The sequence below is a fragment of the Macrosteles quadrilineatus genome, unplaced genomic scaffold, assembly GCF_028750875.1.
Source record: "Macrosteles quadrilineatus isolate MER2022 unplaced genomic scaffold, UCM_ALF_1.0 Scaffold_4__1_contigs__length_99947679, whole genome shotgun sequence".
Taxonomy (NCBI): domain Eukaryota; kingdom Metazoa; phylum Arthropoda; class Insecta; order Hemiptera; family Cicadellidae; genus Macrosteles; species Macrosteles quadrilineatus.
The window spans coordinates 86665115-86690726 of NW_026542597.1; the positions used below are offsets into that span (position 1 = coordinate 86665115).

Here is a 25612-nt window from a genome sequence, read left to right on the forward strand (position 1 = left end):
CTCAGTCTCACCCCAGGAGTTCAACTACTCGTGGCCAGAACTGTCACTAGTGTTTGCTCTCTTGTTGTGTGAAGATTTTAGAAAATTACAAGTATGAGTGTGCGTGATGAGGATGTCGAACAATTAATTGATGAAGTTGAGAAGAGGCCGACTATATTTTAAGTCATTGAAACTGTCCTTTCACAAGTCGCTCACTATATATATGGGATGAACCCAGTATCTTCTCTTTTTCTTTCGCGCGCGAAACTTCAGCAACAAAGCACATACTACGGCTGTATCATTGAAATCCATTCGGAACGCTGTAACGAATGTATTTCCAACACGTCTCAAGACTAGATCCGCGACTAAAAAGTTGCCTGTGTGCGCACTCCAGCTCAACTGTCGCTAGACTTCAGAGTCTCCGAGAGAGTTGCGCAACAGTCCCCCGATTAGTCGGGCAACTGTTGCGCAACTCAAAATCGCCTGTGTGCGCCTGGCCTTACATACTAGATTTACTTTGAAATTATGATTGAAAGCGTCAAGTAAAAAATGATAAACTTGCAGTAATTATGGCAGGTAACACTTGGTCAAGTTATCAAAGGTCACATGAGTGACCACGTGATTTTGCATAACATATAGTATAGCAGATATCAGCAGGATATTGGGGCTACATGTCACAGTGACAGGCCCTGATAACATGTTACAGTACGGTACAAGGACTGCCTATCAGAGCTTCAATGAGTCCGACATAGGAAAGTGAACGTGTAAAAAGTAGTGAATTTGGCACTGATTCATATTATGGACAGTTGCTATTAAAATAACAGTTAAGTTTTGAGGATAATTGTAAAAAAAAATACTGCATTACCATATTACCATCAAATAGGGGTGCAACTCGGTAAACTAAATGTAACTAAAGGGTGAGTTTAAATGTCTTGTGTAGTATTTTACTGACTAAACCAGCTGTTTATTTAGTCATAATTGTTCAATCAAAGCCCAATGAAGGTCAGCTGTCAGCCAAACTAATTTTTTACCCATAAAAAATCCTCTGACTACATTTGGTTCCAACCAAAATAGTTACATTTAGATGTTACAAATATTTGTGTGTCAAGAAGCATACAAATTTACATCACACAAGATGAGACATACATTTCTTAAACAAACTTCTTAAGCAAATCTACAAATTACTGTAAAAATCATGATATTCGTTACAAAATATGAACCCACAATGAAACGAAATATAGTTTATTTATTTTTTTTAATCGGTTCTATTTTTTATGTTCTTTTCTCATGAATGAAGATATTTCACCTTAGAGGCATAAATGTGTTCATCTTACTTATCGACTTTTTTAAATAGTGGAAAATGTGTAATTTATTACAGGCTAATATTTTATAGTTTCATAATTATTGTTGTTTATATTGCTTTAATATCCAGCGAATCCAGAACATTTTACAGTATAGATCTAAAATTAAAATTTATTTTAAAACATCTCTTACGTGATAGTAGTAATCGAAGAAATAAAGTATCAAACAAAATATATCACATATTCCACCGGTACGATTTAGCAAGAATACGTCAATCATATTCTCTTTTAAAGAAACTTTAATCTCACCACAGCATAAAACTGATGGATGTAGGTTATGTAGGCTTGCATATGATTACTAATATGATGTTACAATCGGAAGTGATGCAAGAAAATCCCCTTTGTTCTACAAATTGTTCTACCTACACTAGTGTAATTACACGTTTCAAATCGGTTAAGTACTAGTAACGATCGGTTATTAAATAGTTTAGCACAGTTTCCAGTTTAGAGCCAACACAAGCATAATTTTTGCGACTGAATCTTTGGGTAACCCATAACTTAAAGCCTAACTTACGTTGTACAATATTATCCTCATATATTAATAGGCACGGGTGTTTCTTGAAAACCTTTTATCTCATCGTGTGCATCAGAAATTGAAATAGGCTCAAAATAAGCACAAGAAGTGAATTTAAGATAAAAATAAATAATTGGCCCTTACGGGGGACGAAATAACATCGAAATATAAACAGAAAATCAAAACAACTTCGAATAAATTCCAATCAAGTGATTTATTTACAGCCTGGGATGAAAATAGAAAAATCAGTACATAATTATTTTTTATAATTGTTTATTCGTGTTTAGAGACAATATATTTATGTGGATGAAGTAAAATGGATTCTAAATCGTTCAGTGAAGTCAGTATTGCATATGATTCAATGTTTTATTATATAGTTGGACTGAACCTATAAAATGATCTCACAAGTGAAGATAATATCTATGTAAATTAAACACGTACTCTGCCCATAGTAGTGAACTTGCTTGATAATTGTTGGTTTGGAAATTAACCTGTGTTGCCCTTGGAACATGGCAATTTTAGATTAGCGAAGAATTTTGAGTCCAGAAATCAGCTGTTTGCCACCAGCTTAATCAAATGGGGTTTCATTATACAATACTGTACTGTAATGAGTTTTACTGGACACCAACCAGCTGATTATACTGTATTTGGCAATGAGTGGTTATAAACAAAAACATAACCTCTGTTAAAGGTGATTGTTAGTCCTTAAGTCGGTGGTAATATATAAGGATTTTTACAAATTTGTTAGTATGGTGTAAAATATTGTACGTCACTCGTCCAAATTGTGTGTACCGGACTCGTATATGGTAATCCCGTAACTTCGTCTCGCACTTCGAACGACCACACTCGCAAAGTAAACACCTATTTTCAGGACTAGTAACGTAATATACTATTACACAAAATGAAAGCTTCTCATATAATGATTTGTTTACACCGTGTACGTAAGATAACACTTTTTTATAATTTTCTAATGTTCGATAATGTTTAGCTTTGTTACAGTATTTTATCAATCGATGAAAAAAATCTATAAAATTTTACCTTCTGATATAAGTTGAACAAATGACGTACATTTTTATCTTCTTAAAAATTGAGGCGATCAGCAATCATTCTACCAACCTATACATGTTATTCGTGTATATTCACCAGTCTTGCCACCTTAAAGTATGTAAAACTACCAGAAGTTTCTTATGGTATTTAGTAGGTTGCCTTCTGATTTTGTATTTTTAAAGTTACAAAAAGGTTTAAAATAAAATAATTGTTTTAAAGTATTGATATGGATTTAGATTTTCTTAGAATTAAGACAATTTTGCCGTTCTCGAGTTGAGTTACCTTAATTTTTCCGACTTATCATGCTTTACTTCATAATGTAATATATAAATCAGTTATCAGTAATTTCAAGTATGACTGAAGCACAACCAGCGCCGACGCAAACATAATTGCAACATCCAATAAATTGTTATCGGTGATCTCAAGGTATATTTATATCCACAGATCACAATTAATAATAGTTTTTATTCAATCAGTTATGTCTTACATCATTTCGATAATCAAAGTATTTTGCTTCAAGTAGAAGGATGGTCTAAAAATGAGTTTTGTAATAGATGACCTGAAAATTATTATAATTTATTCAAGGTTATACATAAGTAATGTCTCAGTTGTAAACTTAAAACTGGTTGTTATGTTTTTAGCCACTTTTTTGATCATGAAAAAAACTTTACTTACTAAAGAAATAATACTTCAACCAATCCAAACCACTAAAAACTTCCTACGTCAGTCATCTTTAAGTTTGCACCCTCCCCTATCATGAAGCAATAGCTCATTCTTCTAAAATATAATTGTTTGTTTATCCAGTTGCTCATTCAAACACCTACAACCAAGCAATAGTTTGTATCAAGAATTTAGCACAACACGTTTATATAACAATTTCAACCGCTTTTATTTGCGAAACTAATCTCTGGAAACTTCTTCGACTTCCAGAAGCAATTACAGCTGTTTTTCGCACAACAATCATCGTTTCCTCTGACCTGCAGTGTCGCCACACGTGCAGCATTAAAATCCCATCACTCAGAGGTAGTTTTGTCTAGTTAGGTTGCATCACTGCTCCTTAAAACCCAATTCACGACCAACGTGTGTTATATTTTGCTGGGTAGACATAGTAAAATCGTGCGTGAAGAAACTAGTTCTAAGTGTAAAATAACTGTAGTTGGTTGAAGGGAAAGCATTCTAAATCTTTCATTCATTTATAGAAATATAATTCCATAAATTTTTAGTTAACACTTAAAGTGCCGTTGACATGTTTGAACATGAAAATTGCATTTATTTCAATGTTAAGCAATGGCGGGAATTCCCGTCATCAGCACCCAACGTGTTAAAGGACGAAATAAATACCTATAATAGTGTAACTAAAATAAAAAAAATCAAATGACAACATCTTTATAAGTATACTAGTGCACCTGTTGCTCGAATTCGAACAATTTCAAAGTATTACAGACGTTATATTTCAAAACAAATAACAGTCACAATTTCCGATGACTTAAAAGAGTCGACTCAAAGATAATGTAATAGATCACTCCACTCCAGTTATCGAAACTGAAAACGAACTCACTCTGAAAACCAATGCTGTTGTATCATGTGTTTGCTATGAACAGCTGTAATTAATACAAATTATTCGTCTGTTTAAGTAAACAAAATCTTTTCTTCACAAGAAATAATTTGGGATTTTGATGACCTGTGGTGCAAAGCCCGAAGACTTTTATTACATGAATTGGTGAAATTTGGAGTCTACTCAAAAAATACTTAATTTGGCACATCGTTTGTAAAAATCAGTTTATTATTATCGGAGGAGTAGTTTTTCGTAGAAATTGCCTTTACGTATTATATATTTGGATGTGTAAAATCGTCATATGTAAAAAGTAATTTTGTACAGAATGTACTAATTGACTACCTAATAGGTTGTATAATTAGTCCAACCGATGGAATAAAATTTATAAATAATAAATACACCTATAAGTATTATCGTCTCTATAGTTTTAAGCTGCTAGCTTTTAGTAACATTTTATTTTGTATTAGACTTATTTTTCGGTCAAATGATTTTTTTTTGTAAACCGTAAATAGAAATTAATGTTAAAAACAACAATTTTTACGGTAAGTCTCTTTACCAATAACAGTCACCTAAACGTTTTAACACAGTAAAAATAAAATAAAACAACAACTTAAAACCTATAATAGTACAGTAATACATCACACCGTTTATATTATGTTATCTCAGAAACAGACAGAAAAATCACGATACATCAAACAATTTGAACATCTCGGTTGTAAAAATAAACGACGACTGTTACTTTATTAACTTCAGTTTGATTTGATCAGGTCAGCGTGTAATGGGTTCTCAACCAATAATTATCATAGAACCAGTTCATTTGACCTATACAACCTCACGTTCTCTATGGCACGTCCAGGTGCAAGGTGCACTCTGCACAGGTGCATGCAAATAATCTGGCCACAGGTGTAATGGAAACTATATTTATTGTATATTTACAGACTATAATCGATTGTGGGGTTTATTAGTGTGTACAGGACTATTGACTTTGAATACTTTAAGATAGATTTTGCAGTTTATGCTCCACAATTAACTTTGAATGGTAAAAGTAGACATTTATTAACTCCTGAAGCCTAGGTGTCCGGAGTTTTAGTTTTGGTTTATGATGGCTACTTCTGAGTGCTCTGGATTCAACTAAATATTCTCTGTTATTTGGTATATTTTTTGATCTGTGCAATTTTAAAATCTACATCAGAGAAGCGGTCAAAAATAGATTGTTATGTACTATCAACAAGGCTGTTCAAATGTAGATTAAGTTTTTAACATTTTAAATGAAAATATTAGACGCAATTGAACAATACATCAGCTAACTACTAATAATTGTAAAAAACGAAAAAGAGTACTGACTGCAAAAGTAGAAACATCAGTGCACTGAAAAGGAACCGAAAGCCTCATAACGAACAACAGGCCCATAGGACTACTTTTAGTATTTGCAAATAACGTTTTTTTCTTTAGGTACAAAACCATTAATTTTTTCAAATAGAATATTTTTATTTCAGATTACAAGTGGCAAGCAGAGTACCCGTCCTTCGTACATCAACATGTCTGACACTGCTTGACAATAATGAAGGTTTCAATACAACTTATTTATACTCCAGTAACCTTATCGAAAACCTTTAGTGCGAAACAACTAATGCAAACATAAAAGCATTTTAGTCAGTTAATAATGTAAATGTGATATAATAATGCACTGCGAGATTTTCAATAATTTTTTATCAGGTAAACCAATTTTATACTACCATAGACAAATTAACGATGTGGAATAGATTGCACTAAAATATTGAAGTGTCTATAACCTTATGAAGGCCAAACTTTTTAACAACAATGGAAATGACCGATGTCGATAATTGTACACAAAAGTAAGTAAAGTAATTGATCAAAGGAAATGTACAAAGTAATAAGTAAAGTAGCAGTTGAAAGGAAATGTCCATCTTGTAAGGGAATACGTCAATTTCAAGAACAATGCAATTGTTAATTTACTGGTATGAGACAGGAAATCCATTCTTGTAATTGTTAGTTACAAGCACTTGAACTACTGTGTAATTCAATACTACTGCAAAATACCTGGACAAATCTTTTTGTTTAAAATTATAGAAGTTCTCTAAATAAAAAATATTGTATTATTGTATCAGGAATAAATAGATGTGTACCTAAATTTGTATGTTTACAATAACAGCATTTCTTAAATATTTATTATAAAGCTTAGAAAATAATCGGTTACCTACCTATATTTTTTAAACATAACTAAACCACAGAGTAAAAAGAGTGAGTTCATATACAATTCAATAATATAGTGTTCAAAAGACTAAAATTCAAATAGTCATTTCAGTATGGAACATTTTGAATTAAGTATTGGGATACAAATACTTCCAATGCGCCAGTGCATCAATAATTTTTTTAAATAACCAATTTACGTTTTAAAGGGTTTCAAAACTTTATTCTAGAACTAATATTTTAAGGAAAGTAAATATACATTCTTCTAAGAACACTGAGTTATATTTACACTTTAACTGTTTTAACAAGGTAAAAAACATGGAAAATAGTAATGATGGTCGATTTCGATTGGACATTCCAATAAGCATCGGACCAAATAGGCGAATAACAGGTCCTTGGTTACATTAGGAAATTCTACTCTAAATTAATTTTGTGTTATTGTGTCCTAATTTTGTACATATTAACTTTTAAATTATGTTTTTATGTAATATATAATTATTTTTAAGATATTTAGTAAATGTTTTAATTAGACAATAGAAATCACTGTTTATCCACAATATACCAGATAGCAGATTTAGAGCTCTTTTTCCGCACACGGGCTTACAAAACACGCCTATGCGGAAAAATATATTTCTTTTTAATTTATATCTGTTTATTGTATTGTTTATATTTTGGAAATAAACGATTTGATTTGATTTGAGGTATTTAGGTCATTCGCCTAATAGGTCTGATGATTATTGGATTGTCTAATCAAAATCGATCGCCACTATCACTTTTATGTGTATTTTCTGACTTGTTAAACCAATGAAAGGGTAAATATATGTTAAATTTGTTATCATACGTATCTTTATTTACTTTCCGTAAAAATAATAACACGTATAGTGTTGATTACAGAGTTATTTAACAAACATTTTATAAAAATCAATAGTTTTCTCCTTCTATAGTCTTTATACTTTCATATAGTTATCATCAACTTTTCGAGGAAAAATATGTTTATCTTTAGTATTCATATCATGTTTGTATGGTAATTGGTTATAACTTGGTATGTTTTACGTATTTATACAATATTTTGTTTCAATTAGTAATTTGTGTATTTGGTTCATTGAAATTTTGTGGAACGCCTACTTTAAGGCAGTGTATACAAAGTGAAAACCAAATCAGAGGAAATTAGCTGATATAATATTCCAAATTACATTCCCTTCAACCAGTAATAATTTACAATACTACAAACACATTTTTGAACAGTCCAACAACCTTAACCATGAATAAATACAAAAAACATCGACATACTTCAAATAAATTCAAAACTCAGCGTGTTAGTAACATACACAAAAATATTTCAAATAAATAACTTACTGCTTGAAGTCTTTTCCACCATTTTGAACTGGGCGAGCACAAAACTAGACCTACAGGACAACCGTCTCCCGACTTGGTTACTAGAAGACTAACCTACAATGACAACTGACAACAATCAAACCCCCTCCACGAATAATCAGCTGATTATCACAGGTATATTGTAATTATCAGCTGACATAATTAATTCCGACGTATAACGTCACGTCGAGATGCTATTCTTGACTGATAAAACGTATCACACCTAGAAGATGCTCTTGATTCGAGGATCTCATCTTCAGATTTCCACTTGAAGCTGAAGTTGGTCACTGTGTCGATGAACTGTTCTCATTTAAATATGTATAAATGAAATAGAATTTGAAAAATGTATGAAATGTAAGTTTTTTTTATCCTAGTCGCTATGAATTTTGAAACTGCAAAATCTCAGCGTCCATTTGATCAAAAAATTAATAAAATACAATTTATTATATTTGTATGTTTGTTTTTCCTTGTACATTACCAAATCAGTATCTGGTGTCGGTGAATCGTTGAGCAATTTTTCCATATGCCTTAAAAGGTGTTGTCTTATTTTCTATCTAAATACCTTATCAACAAATATTGTGTGGACTTAAAAGAGCTACAAGGTTCAAATTGCAAACAAATTTTATTGTTTCTTTGGAAATGGTAAGAGTGTTTTGGTACAATATAATTTCTTGTATAGAAATGAATGTGTGTTAGTGGGTTGGTATAAACTAATGTAACGTATTTTATAATTATATTTATGACCTTGAAACGTTTTGGCGTATAAGTGTACCAAAGGTGTTAGAAGATGAACTCTTTATATCTGTGTATCATTTAATTACATATTTGCTTTTGAATGTGTTTCATATGTTGCAAATTAATTTTAAACTGCCAAAAATGTGGTTTCTATAATATCTATTCGAAATACGCGTATGACTTTCTATAATCATTGTTGCAGTTGCAGGATATTTTTTAGCAGTAGATTCTAACAACTTATCTAGGAACTTCACAAAGCTAAAATTCCATTGACTAAATAAACATTTTCTAAACAATTTAATTTCAATGTGATTGAAAAAAAATGTTTTGATAATCCAAAATACAATGATTTATATTTTTGCTTATTTATGATTATTCTTTCTCTATTTCTAGGAAGAACTGAACCATCAATAAACATGTTAGAATTATGACAGCTGGCATCCAATATTAGTATTTTAATTCCACAAAGATTTTAAATATAAAAAAAATGCCTAATGCTCAATGATTTTAATTTTACGAGTGTAAGATACGTGTAGTTTTGCAAATTCTCAATAATTGATGTTTTGCGATATTATATAAGTTCTGCAAGTAATGGTGTTTTGAAATTTCATCCACAATTGACGTAGCTATACACTGTTAAGACATGTACATGTACTTTGTGAATTAAATTGTCTGTAATTCAAACAATCGTGATATCTTGAAGCATTTCAATTTGAAAATGAAACAAGTTTGTTATATGATCTGTTGTTTTCTTTCAACACTAGGTTAGGTTCGACTGCGTAACCTTTTTCTCTTACATACTTACTACAAATCACTCTTGAATTTTGTTTGGGATTATCATATGATAAAATAAAAAAAAGATTTTAAATAGAAGAAGAGTATTCTGTAAGAATGGGATACTAAATCAATTTGCTTGGAATCTAATTATTTTGTTGCAGTTAAGAGTGTTCTTAAACACGATCAGCAAGTCAGAAGAACTATTAAACACTAGCAGAGTACACGTCCTTCGTACGGGGTTAGCATATAAGTATAAAATGCTAATTACAGTTATGGGAGAGGACACGGTTTTAATACAATTTGGTAGCTAGGTTTAGCTCGTTTGCTACGCTAACTCGCCTCCAGGTTGAAGTTCGTTCGCTACACTCACTCACCTTTAGGTTGCAAATTAGCTGTTTTCATAAATAAAATAAAATAATAGTGCTGCACCCTGTTGGTAAACCTATCAACACTCTAATGCTATTAAACGTCACATAATAAAATGGTTTAGTTGAACCGGCTGTTAAGATTTTTAATTCCATTTAAATATTAGTACTCATAAGGTTAACATGGAGAACTACAGAGCCACTGGGGCAGAGCCCGAAAGGATTTTTTAGTTAAGAATATGCTTAAATATTAATCGGGAATGTGAGCTATCATCATGCCAAATTTCAGCCCAATCCGTCCCGTAGTTTATGCGTGATTGAGCAACAAACACACAAACTCACAAACTTTTAGATTTATAATATTAGTAAGATTGCACTTGTAGTCCTTATAGGTCAAAATCTAAAAAAAATATGTTTCAATTACAATGCCATGGTGAAAATGGAAGTTTAAACTCAACAAGATGTTTAACTAAATAACTTAATCATAACCAAAATTTAAAAAATCTTTACTCTTTGAGATTTTGGTAAAAATTGAAATCAATCGTTCAAACAAAAGTTGTGAATTACATATTCATTGTATATTATTGATTTTGCTAAACTGCCCTACAAACATGTTCTCCTGAGAAAACCATACAACATTTGTAAATCTAAGAATGAATTCCACACCAAGAAACAAAGATTTCCTTAATTCATACACTAGTCACAATTTGAACAACCCTAAACCACAGTAATTTGCAAATGACAATGTACTTGCAGCTAAACCGCACTTCTGAAGGTTGTTGTTTGCCTATAAAAAGGCTAACTAGACGGTAATTTAATGGAATGGAGGTAAATGGTAAATTCGAGAATGCCGGATGTAAATTAAACGTGAGCGTGCATTTCCTGGTAATAGAGATTACACGAGTGTCCTTGAGATGAACCCATGACCTTGGGGTCTGCCTGGGACAAAGATGGGATAAATAGTTAGGGCTGCACTTTAGTTTGCGTCCTGCATAATTCGAATGAATACATCGATCGATATATCGATTATTTCATTCGATATTTCAAGTTTGGTTAGTTAGATCAAAACCTAACCTAACGAACCGAATGAAATAATCGATATATCGAATAATCTATACATCGATATTTTTCATTCGGATAAGTGTAGACCGTAAACTTATAAAGCAATTATAACTTGTAAAGTAATATTTTATTTAAGCTAAATTGTATTGGGCTAAATTTAATATATATTTATATTGTAAATCTTTGGATGATAGATTTATGGGGTCCATCTATAAATTACAATTAATTAATTTATTGGAATTATAATATTGTTCCGCTAATGTAATAAAGAGATCTAACTATTAGTTATAACACACTAGGTGTAATATTCATTTAATGTTTCTACTCGATCCCAGCACACAAGCTTAGCTTTGCAACCTAATTTCAGAGTGTTTTGTTGTACATATCCTATGCAATGTTTTATTATCTGAAAATAAATTGCTTGGATTTTAAATTGAAATTAGTTTTAAACTCTCTAAGAAGTAAGCTCTACTATTTGTAGAACTTAAAAACAAATAATTTAGTACCGGTGTGTGTTAAAGCGTTCTTCTACTCTAACTTTTCACGAAAAAAACTGCAAATTTAAATTACTTATGTTATTCTTATGGAGAATATAATAAACACTTGAAACTCTTCTAGCTTGCTTGTTTAGGGATATATTTGAACACATTTTCATTTATTTCATACTATACAAATTTTAATAAAAAACACACTTTATTGTCTTCCTGGTAGCAGAAAACCTAAGTACTCATTAAAATCTATGTTATTGAAAAAATAGGTGTGACAATGTTAAGGGAATGTTTTTTTGTGGAAATCTAACCAGGTTAGTGCAAATTCGTTTAGTCTGCAGGTAAGTTGAGACGATTTTTTATAATAGGTCTTATAAACGTATTTATATCTTATTATGTTTAATTTTTAATTAGACGTTTATATTGCTCGCATACAAATAAAAAAAAATAAACATAAGTAGTTTTCACGAAAAAATAAACAATTTCACCAAGATATACCCGAAACATACCAAGAAAACTGTTTATGCTAGTTGAACAGTTTATCTTTATTGCCAAAGTGAACAAAATAACTTCTTAATTTTCAGGTGTTCAGGAGCACAATTAAACTTGTAGAAGGCCATGAGAAAGGGTCATATCTGGTTGGATTCAATTATAAACTTCTGGATTCATCTATATATCTAATTCCGTAAGCCCAAAATTTTACAATGAAATTGTGAGCGAACTGGAGGCCGTAGAAAGCTGGGAGGGGTCTCATTTTAAAGGTCTGGGCATGAAGTTTTGGGGAAAAATACTCATTTTTCTTACTTATGCACCAAAAGGTTATTACAGGATAAAATAAATCACATTTAAATAGCATGGGAATCCAGGTCATGTCCGATTTGTTTACTTTAAAACATGTGGTTTAGATTTATTTAAAGCATATGGTAATATCATTGACTATTGGCTACAAAAGTTGTATTAATAGTGTTAAAGGTAGTATGTAATATATGTATTGTATGTAACTATAGTGCATTTGAAAGTAAACATGCGTGCAAATGAAAATGAAACAGCATTTTGTGATTGGCTTCTACGCTTATATTAGGTAATGGAATCTTAGAGAGCAATAGGGCAACACCGGCAATTGACATTCCAGATAACTTTGTTCTCTCTGATTGTGCAATTGTTTATGGCAACTCAATAAATCCAGAAAATATTCAAAACTACTCCAATCAAATAATTGTATGTCCTTTAAATGAACATTGTGATAATTTAAATGAAATTTCAATGATAATCAATGATAATTTAAATCTACTACAGTAATTATGAAGTAGTTTCAGAAGACCCTACAGAGAGGTTGAACATACCAATTGAGTTTATAAATTCAATTACACCATCTGGAATGCCACTACACAAATTAGTTTTAAAAGTTGGTTCAATAGTGATGCTCATAAGAAATAGGGTCTGGATTAGTTAATGGAGTACGATTGGTTGTGTTGGGTAAGTCTGAAAAAAGTGTAAAGTTAGTAGTAATTACTGGAGTAGGGAAAGGGAACATATTTTTCATGCCAAAAATAAAACTAATATCTACAGATCCTAATATGCCCTTTAAATTTACAAAGGATTCAATTCCCATTGCGATTATCTTTCACCATCTATCTATATATTAATAGGCGAGCATGTTTCTTTAAAACCTTTTTTCTCAGCTCGTGTGTACCGTAGGGAAAATCTACGCATACCGTTAGAAAGCTATTTTCCTGTAGGTGTGCAGAATCCCTTTATAAATTAAAATAGGCTCAAAAATAAGCACAAAAAATGAATTTGAAAATTAAAAAAATTAACATGGGTCTTATATGGGTTGCTATGGTGATGACGAAATAACAACAAAATATAAACAGAAAATCAAAACAAATGGAAGACATTCCAATCACATGTTTTATTACATTGTGGGGTGAAAATAGAGAAGTTTGCACAAAACATACTTTTGGTCGATTTTTCGACCACGGGGCGTGCTCTCGTTACTATAAATAAAGCGCAAGGCCAAACCTTCCCAAAAGTTGGAATTTATTTGAAGAAAAAAAAACTGTGTTTACCCATGGTCAACTTTATGTTGCTTTTAGCCGGGTAAAGCGACCAGATGACGTTAAAATAGAAATAGAAACAAATAAAGACCAAGGAATGGACCAAAATGGATACTACACAACAAATGTTGTTTTCAGAGAGATTTTGTTACAGAATTAGTATTTTACAATTTGGAAGATGACATTATCTCTATGTGTTGTGTTTTTCTAAGTGAATTTGTCTATATTAAAAAAAATGTATATATATTTAATTAATAGTGAAGATTATTGAAAATGTTCTTTTGCTGTATTATGATTAGAAAATTTATGTTACAAACCCACCACATGACAAGTCCTTTTGAATTTTTATCCTAAACAGAGCAGACATAAAAATGAATTATGCAGGTATGTGATAACTGTTATACATTATTATAATATACAAAAAAATTAAACGATAATTCAAGGTAGGGTACGGTAACCCATGAGACAAATAATTTGTACAAAATAATTATTAGAATATATTACATATACTGTATATAGGGGCTATTGCCCCTACAAGCCACTAGTAGTTTGTAATTCCTTGTCGAACTTTAAATGTGCAACAACATAAAGACAATCGGGTCTTATTCGAGATGTGGTTTACAATGATCAAGTGGGGAATCACTGTCTTACTTCGGTCTTACTTAGGCTACACCGGAAATATAAATCGGGACTGGGAAACCCTCGCCAACATTCTAACCAAAACCAATCGTGACCCTGGAGTCGGCTAAATAATTCATGTCCAAACCCAAGTATGACGCACATGTTAAGCAGATAATATTAGTTCTTAAACTTTTCCGACAGCCCGCCATCTTATTTTTTTAACTTATACAAGTAATCGAGTGTTAGCAAGAAAGTAATTTAATTATTGTAGTTAGGTTACCTATAACGCATCAAAGCTAAACAATATCTAGAATAAAAAAAAAATGATTACTGAAAATATAAGACTGAAACCTGTGAAATCTTACATTAAGTAATCGAAAAGGGTTTTCCTTTTTTTGCGTCTTTGGCTATCCAATACTTTTATACCTAACCTTGAAACAAAACTAACCTTCAACACCAAAAGGTAAGGTTAGTTTAGGTTAGATTAAGTTAGGAAGGTTAGGTTAAGTTAGGTTAAGTTAGGTTAGGTTAGGTTAGGTTAGGTTACGTTAGGTTAGGTTAAACTGAACGAACTTGAAATGTAAACTAGTTTGTTTTAGCACTTACCCTAATAAACAAAAGAATTGTCTAGGTGTTTCTAGTAACCCGAAAAACGCTCTAAAAAAAACGCTCCTCAAAAATCAAATTTAAAAAAATATAGTTTTGGAGAGTGTTGGAGAGATTAATGGTGGGTTTGGATTGCTTTCCCGTACAACATCGTTTGATTTTCTTCATTAGTAATTGAACATAATAGTAATGGTGTACACAGAAATAAAAAGTTGAGGGAAATTATGAATCCCTAAGGAGGACCCTGCTCCAAGACAACGTCAATAATGATAAATCTTTTCAAGCCAAACACTGGTGGTGATGTATCAAATCTTTTTTCATAAATGTAAACTCCCCAACCTCCTCTAAACACAACCAAACATCCACCAAAACCCAAGCTAGTAATATTATATTGATATATTACTTCATTTAAACCCTGCATGCACACTTAGTACTAATTACTTTTTAGTGCAACCCAATCCTGCTTAATATTCACTCTTCAACTAGCAATAAAAGTACAAGTCAGGTAAATACCACCCAAGAAGCTCTGCAGACTGCAACTCATTATATGTATAAATACACTCACACACACACACATACGAGAGCTGTCATCGCTAGGCAAGGTGAGGCAATAGGTTAACTGTTCACTTCTGTAAACGCTAAGTTCGTGTCTCACAAATTACAGGTTACTTGGAGGATTAAGATAATTTGCAGTTGTAAAGGATTATATGAAATGATAGAATTGAAATAACGATAGCTTTTTATATGGTTAAAAATAAAATGGCATAGGATACACAAATGTCAATAATAGTGATGAATGTACGTTTAGTGATAACACATTCTAAGTGGAAAACAACAGTGGTGTTAGGGGCTAACCCCCCATTGGTCCCTGAAAATATAAACTTAAACATACATTTCGTCATAAAAACGAAACGGAGGTTTTGGACACAGTTTTAAAAGACAAATTGACTTTAAAAATTGTAAATTTCCGGGGTAGAACCCCCTCCTAAGATGGTACCACCTCTGTATCCCCCCCCCTTAACAAGGTCCTGGAACCACCACTGGAAAACAAACTCAAGTATGATAGACATCGGGGAACTGTTATTGATGGAGTATAATCGTCAAATTTGAATTATCTTCAATAAATACTAGACACTTATATTACAGGTACATTTCGAAGAGGTGCCAGGAAAGGTATCCCTTCTAAATAGACTTGATTTTGCAATTTTTTCAAGCAAGGCATCTGTGGCAAAGAATGAACTAAAATCAATAATTTAATTTCGTACATAGGTTATTGATACTGTAGTTTGTATGATCTTGGAAAATGACAGTTGCTTGCCCTTTCAGTTGGGCTGGTTGGTGTACAAAATCTAACAGAGGTTGAATTTAACTGAGTTATTTTTTTACTGTTTACAACTTTGATATGAAAATTAATTAATTCAAATTACTTGCTTAGCATTCTTCATGCTTCATGTATTTTGGATTTCATTTAGCCAATCTTACCTTTTTACTTCTCCACCGATATGGTGTATAGGTATGCGCACACTCAACAGCACGCCATTATTATTCATTCATGTGTTTAACTGGCTTTGCCGTTGGATGTCTAGAGTACGGTGGTAGTAATAATTGATAACAATGTTGTCATTTACTCTAAGGTTACTGACCGTCTGTATAGCAAGCAAGGACACAAACACGAAGGACACCAGTGACCTCCAAGTATCAGATGGGCAGAGGTCAGCGGGGTCAGGCCTCGACCTTCACCAGGCCAACATACTGTTATTCCGAAACTGAATAGTGGATAGTTTGTATTCGGTATAGTAAGATATTCGTCGGTTGATTGGGGATAGCATGGTAAAGAGCTGTTTCTATAATCTTCACTCCGTGATTTTGGATAGAGATTGTAATGTAGCTTAAGGGTTTTAGGTTTTGCCAAAAATCTGTATGTTCAATTATTTTGAGTAAAGCCAATAGCTCTTTGATGGTTTGAACCAGGACTCAAATTTTGGTCTTAAACGTTTACGCTAAGGAAACAGCTAGTCTTTGTCAATAAGAACACGCCATCTCACTACTTTCTATTTCTCTTACTCACGTACAGGCATTGACTATTGGATACGAATAGTCAAAGGTACAGGTTAAAAATACACATCATCATGGTTGTTTGAATAATTTAACTTAACAAAATTTCGGTAGTAACTAGAACCTAGTTTGGACCGTTCCCTTACAAAAACGTATAAATGTCCAATGGCGTGGGGACACAAAAAAGCTTTCAATTGACCTTTAATGATCTAATTATAAATTAAAAAGTGAATTGGACTTATCTGCATGACATTTACCTAGATCATGTCACTTTATTATACATCTCGCGATATATAAATACCAGTCGAGTTGCAATATATCGTCATAGTCACTGTGTTAATCCTCATTAACAGGTTATGAAGCTAGTCTATGTAAGCATTCCTATAGATTAACACAGATTCTGTCAGATATGTAAAGATAGAAACTCAGCATGCGTTGATTTAATGGTATTGCTCTCCTGGTATTTCTACAGCGATTGCTATCATATGAGAAATATTGTATGTAACTGTAGGTCTATTAATTAAGTTTTCGTCATACAGCAAAAAATGTAGTTTCCAATGTGCTTTGTGGGGTTAAAGTAGTGATTTTCATCTGTAGCGTAAAACCCAGCTAGACTTGAAGTAGGCCTTCATTTGATTTAGTAAACTTTTTTTTGGCTATAAAACTATACAATTATTAGAACTACAGATCGTCCAGTGGTCGAAAACTCGACCAAAAATATCTAATGTACAGACATAAACATTTTCACCCCACGCTGTAAATAAAACGTGTGATTGGAATCTTTTCCGTTTGTGTTGATTTTCTGTTTGTATTTCGTTGCTGTTTCGTCACCAGCATGGCAACCCATAAGGCCTATGTTAATTTTCTTAAAAATTTAAATTAATTTGTCGTACTTGTTTTTGAGCCTTTTAGCGAATTTCCCTATAGGGAAGTAGCTATTACCGTAGGTGGCACGGTAAGACCTAGACCCGGGACCGATTTACTTTTTTATTTTGATGTCCCCAGAGGCCAAAAACACCATTCGTTCAAATTTTTATATATGTATATATATATATATAGACTTATATATATATATATACGTCCGTGAACGCGATAACTTGAGTAATTTTTGTCCGATTTTGATGAAATTTGGTTTAAAGGTGTAAAGCGGGATAAACTTGAATGAGTTCGCGAACCAGCACGATCGGACCATGGGAACGGGGCTTTTTGGGGGGTTTTATGGGGTAAAAATTGGTTTTTCTCACTTTTGACCCTCAAAACACAAAATTTTCCGATTTCTCTTTAGACCTTTTTAAAGAGCTTAAAAAAACAAATAATTTAGTATATAAAAGTATTTTTCTTCGATTATTAGTAACGGAGAAAATTAAAAAAAATTTAAATTTAAAATTCCCATGTTATTCTTATGGAGAATATTGTCAAATGTTGTAGTTTGCTTGTTTATGGATATATTTTGATCAAACTTGGCAAATTTATTTATTTTGTACTAAGCTATCAATATTTTACTCAAAAACACACTTTATTAGTTTCCTTGTAGCAGCAAACCTAGGTACTCGTTAAACCTAATGTTATTAAAATATATTTAACTGAAAATCAATTCAGACAAATGGAAATTCGCTTAGTCTGCAGGTTTGCTGCGGCGGGGGTATTTTTAATTTATAAAGGGATTCAGTACATCTACAGGAATATGTATTTCTAACAGTATGCCCACATTTTGCCTGCGATGCACACAAGCTGAGAAAAAAGGTATCAAGACACATGCTTGCCTGTATAGGAAGATTTTCGTTGCAATGTATTTTTCACTAAAACAACTAACCCTACATTGATGTTACCACTGACACAAATGTACAAATATTTTTGTAATTTTACTTTTCTTCTTGTGGCGTAGGCGGAGTAACATCTAATATGTCTAACCTTCACAAAAGGCCAAATAGTTGCATGGGAAAGTTTTTTTTTTCAAACAGCAAAACAAAGTAAATGTTTTTAAACTAAATTATGAAGAGAAAAAATAATTTATAGTGTGTGAATTTTATAGCATGAAATAGGTGCAAACTGGGGCAAAAATAGCTTTTCGACCCTAGGTCAATTTTCATCGGTTTCACCCTTAAAACGTGATCTTTGGTATAACAATTGTCACGTTTAATACAAAATGACATAAACCTTAAATGTCTAGAAAAGCTATAATATAGCAATTTCCCGTAGAAAGGTAAAAAAAAAAAAAAAAAACAACGGGGATATCAATGATTTGCACAAAAATAAAATATAGCCTACAGGCAGTTTTGCATATGGATCATGCACATAGTGACCAAAATCTTTTTTTTATTTAATTTTGTTATTTTAATTCATAGGTTATTGTTTTCAAATATAGTTTGTAATTAAGTTTGAAATCTCATTTTCCTCCTCCCCCAAGGTACTACTTTGTCGGCTCGGCCTCACAAAGGCGATATCTAGATACCAAGGCGCCGATGATGACGTAATGCTTAATACCTATTGTAAATGATCTCATCACCTGACATTGTTGAATCACTGCTACAATTACTATATTGTAAAACGTAGTAGAGAAGTAGTTTGGGTTGTGAAATGGTCTAAGCCAATTTTTGATCAAACGGTATACTTTATTTTTTATTTTTATTCATTTGGTAACTTAAATGGGTGGTTTTCTGTTTTAGTGACAATGAAAATGATAATTGTATGGGATCAATAATAATTGTAATGGGATAATTGTACGGGATGGTTATCGGGAGGAAATAATCAAAAGTTCATTTCGTTGGAATAAATACATCACATTTCGTTATGGCTGAATGATTTTGATCAATTTATTAACTTCTTGGATAGTCTTTTACATCTGGTGTTTATATTGTACTAGCTGTACCCGCGGGCTTTGCCCCGTTTAACTTCTTAATTTTCAAGTTGAGCTCGTTCGCATGGCTCAATCACGTCCTGGTTGAAGTCCGTTCGCTACGCTAACTCGCCTCCAGGTTGAAGTTCGTTCGCTACGCTCCTTTTGGTTGCAAATTAGCTATTGTCATAAAAAAAAGATATAATAGTGCTGCACCCTATTGGTAATCCTTGTAACTTTAATTCTATTGAACATCATAGAACAGAACCAACATGTTTAATTGAATCAGCTGTGTTAATATTCATTAATTCCTTTTAAATAGGAAAAATCATGAGGTTAACATGGGAAACTCCAGAGCCACTGGGGCGGAGCCCGAAAGCCCGGTCAGAATAAAAACTACTTAGTTTCCCTATTTAATGCCCAAAGAATCGGTGTACCGAATTTCAGCCTCCTAGGTAAATGGGAAGTGGGAGAATTAGTGATGAGTGAGTGAGTGAGTCAGTGAGTGAGTCAGTCAGTCAGTGAGGGCTTTGCCTTTTATATATTAAGATAGATAATTTGATCTAAAACTAAATTATATAAGGGTGATTGATATAAGTGTGCCAGCCGTTTTATTCGAAAACTATAAGAGATATCAAAAAAAGTTAAATGGTAAGTGCCTTGGATTTTTTATTAAAAAAACTATAGTCAAGTCAAACAAATTATTTTAGCCGCCATTTTTCCAATATGGCCGCCAACTTTGATTTTTCTTATGGAACACTCTGTATTTCATGATGTATTCTGGTAGAAAATGTAATTTTAAGACGATTTTATTCATGTAATTTATTTCATAAACCTAACCGTTTCAAAGATAATAATGGTTTAAGTAGTGAAATTTTGAATGGGTTTCGAATAAAACAGCTGGCATGCTTGCTTAGGCCTTTATCGAAACTCTTTCTCATGCAGAAATTTCAAAACTTTAACCATTATTATCTTTGAAACGGTTAGGTTTATGAAAAAATTACATGAATAAAATCGTCTTAAAATTACATTTTCTACCAGAATACATCATAAAATACAGGGTGTTTAATAAGAAAAATCAAAGTTGGCGGCCATATTCGAAAAATGGCGGCTAAAATAATTTGTTTGACTTGACTATAATTTTTTAAATAAAAAATCCAAGGCACTTACCATTTAACTTTTTTTTTGATATCTTTTATAGTTTTCGAATAAAACGGCTGGTACACTTATATCAATCACCCTGTATACAAGAAAAAAGGATACGAAATAAAATTGCAAAGGGTCTAAAAAACTGTATTTTGAAGTTTTATAAATTGAAATATCAATATGAACATTAAAATAAACAATAACGAGGATTACAGGCACAGATAAAAGTACAAGTACAGTACAGATAAAAGGAGTAAAAGGAGTTAAGTATGCAAACCAACTCGGTTTAAAGGTATTTGTCTTGTTAATAAACTGTTGAACGTTAAGATATACTTTCGATGTAATTTTCTCATATTCTGTGATTTATCTTCTCATAACTACGGTATTCAAATAATTAACTGTCTAGTATACCAATGCAATTTTTTTTTACATTTAGGCAACACATTATTAGTAGAAGAAATAAATTTCTAACTGTATGTATATCGTTAGATTATGATCAAATTTGGCAAATATATGTATTTTATACCAAGATGTTATTGGATTAAATGGAAATTCGCTTAGTCTGCAGGTTTGCTGCGGCGGGGGTATTTATTATTAATCTCGTCTTATTCAAGAAATTAGCCCAGCACTAGAGTGTCAGCAGCAGGACAACCATGCAAAATTTAAACAGCAGATACGAGGTGCCACTTTTCAAACATTATGTTACCATCTTACTATTTATTGAAGAAAACACGTTTAAATATTTCATTTAACAGCTTCATAACAACAAGCACCGCTCGGCCAATTAAGCCCAGAGATAACAGCTGATCGCGTTCACATCTCGAGTGATGTGTTATCTCTCGACTTATCTCTCGTGTGGAGATGTAAGAAGCCGCTTCCCAACATGTATTGGAGATAACGAGGCGCCAGTTACCTCACGGTTATCTCCGAGGTAAATATCTGTCTTCAGGTATTTAAAGACCGCCCAAGGATATTATAGGGGTTTGGTTTTTAAACGGCTGATTTTTAGAACTTTGTTTAATTTATTAGATTCGATACATAGCCTACAATGATCAATTATATTAAGATTACACTACACAATTGATGTTTCAAATACAATTAACAAGGAAAAACTGGTGAATTTAAAAACCAATAGTAGTTATCATTGAATTTCCACCAAAAATAATACGAATGATGGCTAACAGTGATCGAGAAAAAATTGAGATCTGGTTCGGACCGGAGAAAAGTCAGTAGGTTTTGGATTATAATGAAACTGGATCCATAGCTGTCTCTGGTCATTGGGCCTGACTAATAAAACAGCTGATCTTAGTCAGTAACAAAGCTATACAGATCATCTCACACCATTCTGTACTCACCCTTCACTCATATTTGGGTTAAAATATGCACCTAAGTGGCGTCCCCATCCATATATAAATACCAAAGTACCCATGAACTTTTGATATAACTAAAAACTAAAACCCCCATAAACCATATACTTTAAATGTTCGTCATGAAACCTTGTGCCAAACTATCCATTACAGTATTTCATAAATTGCCCTTTAAGGCCGTAATTTCTTTCTAAAGGTAACTTTCCATATACCTAATGTTAAAAATACCTCAGCTGCACTTATTTGTTTGTTATTCTTTAAATTTATTACCTTATTGAAGTGTGATTATTTTGTTTGTATTACTGTATTCTGTTTTGTTTATTTCAGCTTAACAACCAAACATATATTTTATTAATACTTATGAAGTCAAACGGGGTGAAGCCAATGGGTAAAAGCTAGTATCTTTAATACTTTCAATTGGTATAGCAACCATACAAAGGTAGGTATTTTATACCAAGTACGAATGGAAATGAGAGTAGAATAAGTGTAGCCATCTTGTAGTCTTGTTACTAATTATTGATAATGATAATATCCTACAATAACTTAAACTCGGCATTTCTAACATTCCCACCAAATGTGCAACATAAACTCCAATAAACCCGGTTGCAGCACCGGCACCACAGTTGAGCGCCGCCACGTCACAGCTGGGGCTGTTGTTTTGGCGGGAAAGTGTCACACCGAATGATTACAATGTTACAATGTTATCAGTCAGCTTACCAACGTTGTTTGTGACTGCCACGCTCCGTCAAGTGTAAATACTTTCTCATGTACAGTAATAGTGAAATTATTGAAATACATGTTTGGTTAAATGGAAAAAAATCTGTTTTGTAATGACAATTATGTAGAACGACAAAACCCTGAGGAGATCATTACTTGGTCACAAAAAAGCTGTGAGAAAAAGTTTGTTGAATAGCATTCCAGACATGCAGAATATCTCTAGAATATAATAAAAAGGTTTTGAAAGATCTTAGCAAACTCCAGTACCTTTACCTTTTGTATTTGAACGATTTCATGAAAGATCTTCAATAAGATAGGGTTGGATTGTGAACGTTTTATGGCTCAATATGAATTTCAATGGAGTTATATAAGCTTTGTCACTGACTAAAATAAGCCGTTCTTCGGCAGTATTTGTTAAAAGCACCATGATCAGGTACAGATGGGACCATAACAAACATTCATATAGTTTTTTGTAAAAATGTTGTGGGCTTCACTCACCTTTATTATTGTCTGGTGATATCCATGACCCGTCATATCCTGGGGATTAAGTCCGAATTTCGTGGAACTCGAAAAACCTCCCAATTTTTAAGGGTAGGACAACTTTAATTTCCCGTGCGTGGGACGAATGCATAACCACGACTCAGTCAAGTTTTTCTAGCCTGAAGAAGGGGGTCGTTTTTAAAGTGCGAATCGTATAAAATAAGTGAAGGATGAGTGTTATATTGATACTTACTTACTTTCGGTGTCCGGAAATCAAACTTCGCTTTTATAAAAATTAGCTACCGATATGGCTTTGTCATTCACTTGTAAAATATCATCTAATGTGCAAGACTGGTCTAGCCGTGGACAGATCAGCAGATGGACAGGATTCTGAACAGCACCACACGCGCACAAAATGTTTTCTTCCGCTGGTAAGAGACCCCTGGTTAAATTGATTACATTATGATATAAACTTATGTTTTAGCATTGACACACCTCAAACAATTCATGGAGCAACTAACGAAACATTTAACATGAAGACTACTAATTAATTATGTACCTACACAATAAATCACACAAAATTAATTGTCATCCTAGAAAGGAAAATGGAGAATGTTGCAACGAAGTACAAAACCAACAAGTTAATAAAACAGGTATGTTTACGGTAGCAATTGCTTCGTGTGGGGTCGCGTTTACTAACACCTGCTCCATGCTATCAGCAATATCAGCAAATGCTGCAAGACACAAATTTATGGTGATTTAAAGAATCACCGTTGCCAATCTAATGCTGCCAACCTAGTTCGAGATAGTTGGATTAATTTATTTTATGTTGGTGTAACTGATTTTAATGGTTGCTAACTGATGTGGATTGTGGTTTATGGGAATGGTGATCAGCTGTTTCATTTAAGTGCTAAAGTTAAGTATTTTTATTGGTGAAAAATCTACGTTCATTATAGTTTTTTTAATATATGGGTACGGTAGTAAGTAAAGTGCAAAAATATTTTACATTATTAGGTAAGTTTTTAAATGTTTAAGAAACGAAAATCTGTCCCAACTATTGGGCAACTGCTATTTATTAGGCGGTTTTAGTATCGTAGGCCTGAGAAAACACTGTATTATGTATTATCGCTAATCAGATTAAATGACTAGGTTAAATGATTAAAAAATTCGTATGTTAAGGAAAACAATATTTGGGTTTCAGACGATAACTACTAAATGATAGTAATAAATTAAAACCCTTAAGTCAGTTACATATTCCTGCCAGGTTTAAGGGATGACATCGAAATAATATAATATATTTTTGTACGTCGAGAATTTCAAACAAATGCATATCATTCCGTAATAATCACAGAGTAAAAAGAATCAACAAATAAACAGCAATAACATTCGTTGTATGTAAGTTAATTAATTTTACGCTACTCAATCACAAGTTTTTAAAGTTGGCGCTAAATGACATTTTTACCTATATTTTAAGATGGTTCATTATTAATTGATAGTCTAATGGAAAATGGCATCTGGATCTGGTAACTATCTCGCTTGGGATCGAACTAGTTAACTTCAGATTTGAAGGCGAGCACAACCATTCGGATACTCAGATATCTTAAAAGAGTGTTAACTCTGACTCACAAAGCAGAAGACATTTTACAAATGTTATTCCTAATGGATAACCAGTTTATACGGGTATTGAGTCTATTCATTTATTAAGAGGTTGTTACAGCGAAGTCCAGTTCAGAGTTTTCATTCGATTTCAGAGGCATTGGAAACTTCAACAACGAACCGCTGCTTACTTGACTCTGGTAACAGCTGCGAGCTGCGAACCTTTTACAAGTCAATCAGTCATTCTAGTCCGTTCCCGTAATTAGCTAATAACCACTTCTCTAGCTGGGTGATGAATAACTCTACAATTGGCCAATCAATGAGAACTTGTGTCTACAGCTTGGGCAAGGATTTACAAAATTAGCTCTATTTTGTGAGCATTTGCGTCTAGATACAAATGACTGCGGAGAAGAAATATTTTTGAAATAAGTAGAAAGATTATTGTATTTTGTATAAATGTTTTGGCCATTGAGGTAAATCTAAATATTTTGTTAGAAGTTGTAAAATTCAGTAATTCTATTTCACATTTAAAATTTTGGAAAAAAATTGGATTTTTTGTTACAATTAATTTGTAGTTAGTTAGTAACTAATTTTCGAAAATAGTCTATACAGTTGCACATCAATAAAATAGATTTTTTACTCTGAGGAAAAAATATTGCGCAG

General features: G+C 32.5%; 1 protein-coding gene across 2 annotated transcripts in view; it reads right to left on the bottom strand.

The window, feature by feature from the left end:
* The window catches only part of LOC128992548 (aquaporin AQPcic-like), an 81925-nt gene that overhangs the window by 51062 nt on the left and 5251 nt on the right, over positions 1-25612 (bottom strand). The window contains exon 1 of one of the 2 annotated variants that reach the window (XM_054416175.1): positions 8024-8090. The exons of the other annotated variant lie outside the window; for it this stretch is intronic. Coding sequence (XP_054272150.1) covers positions 8024-8045 — 22 coding nt within the window. The 5' untranslated portion in view covers positions 8046-8090. Of the gene's footprint in view, positions 1-8023; positions 8091-25612 lie in introns of those variants that run through there. 2 annotated transcript variants of the gene reach the window in all.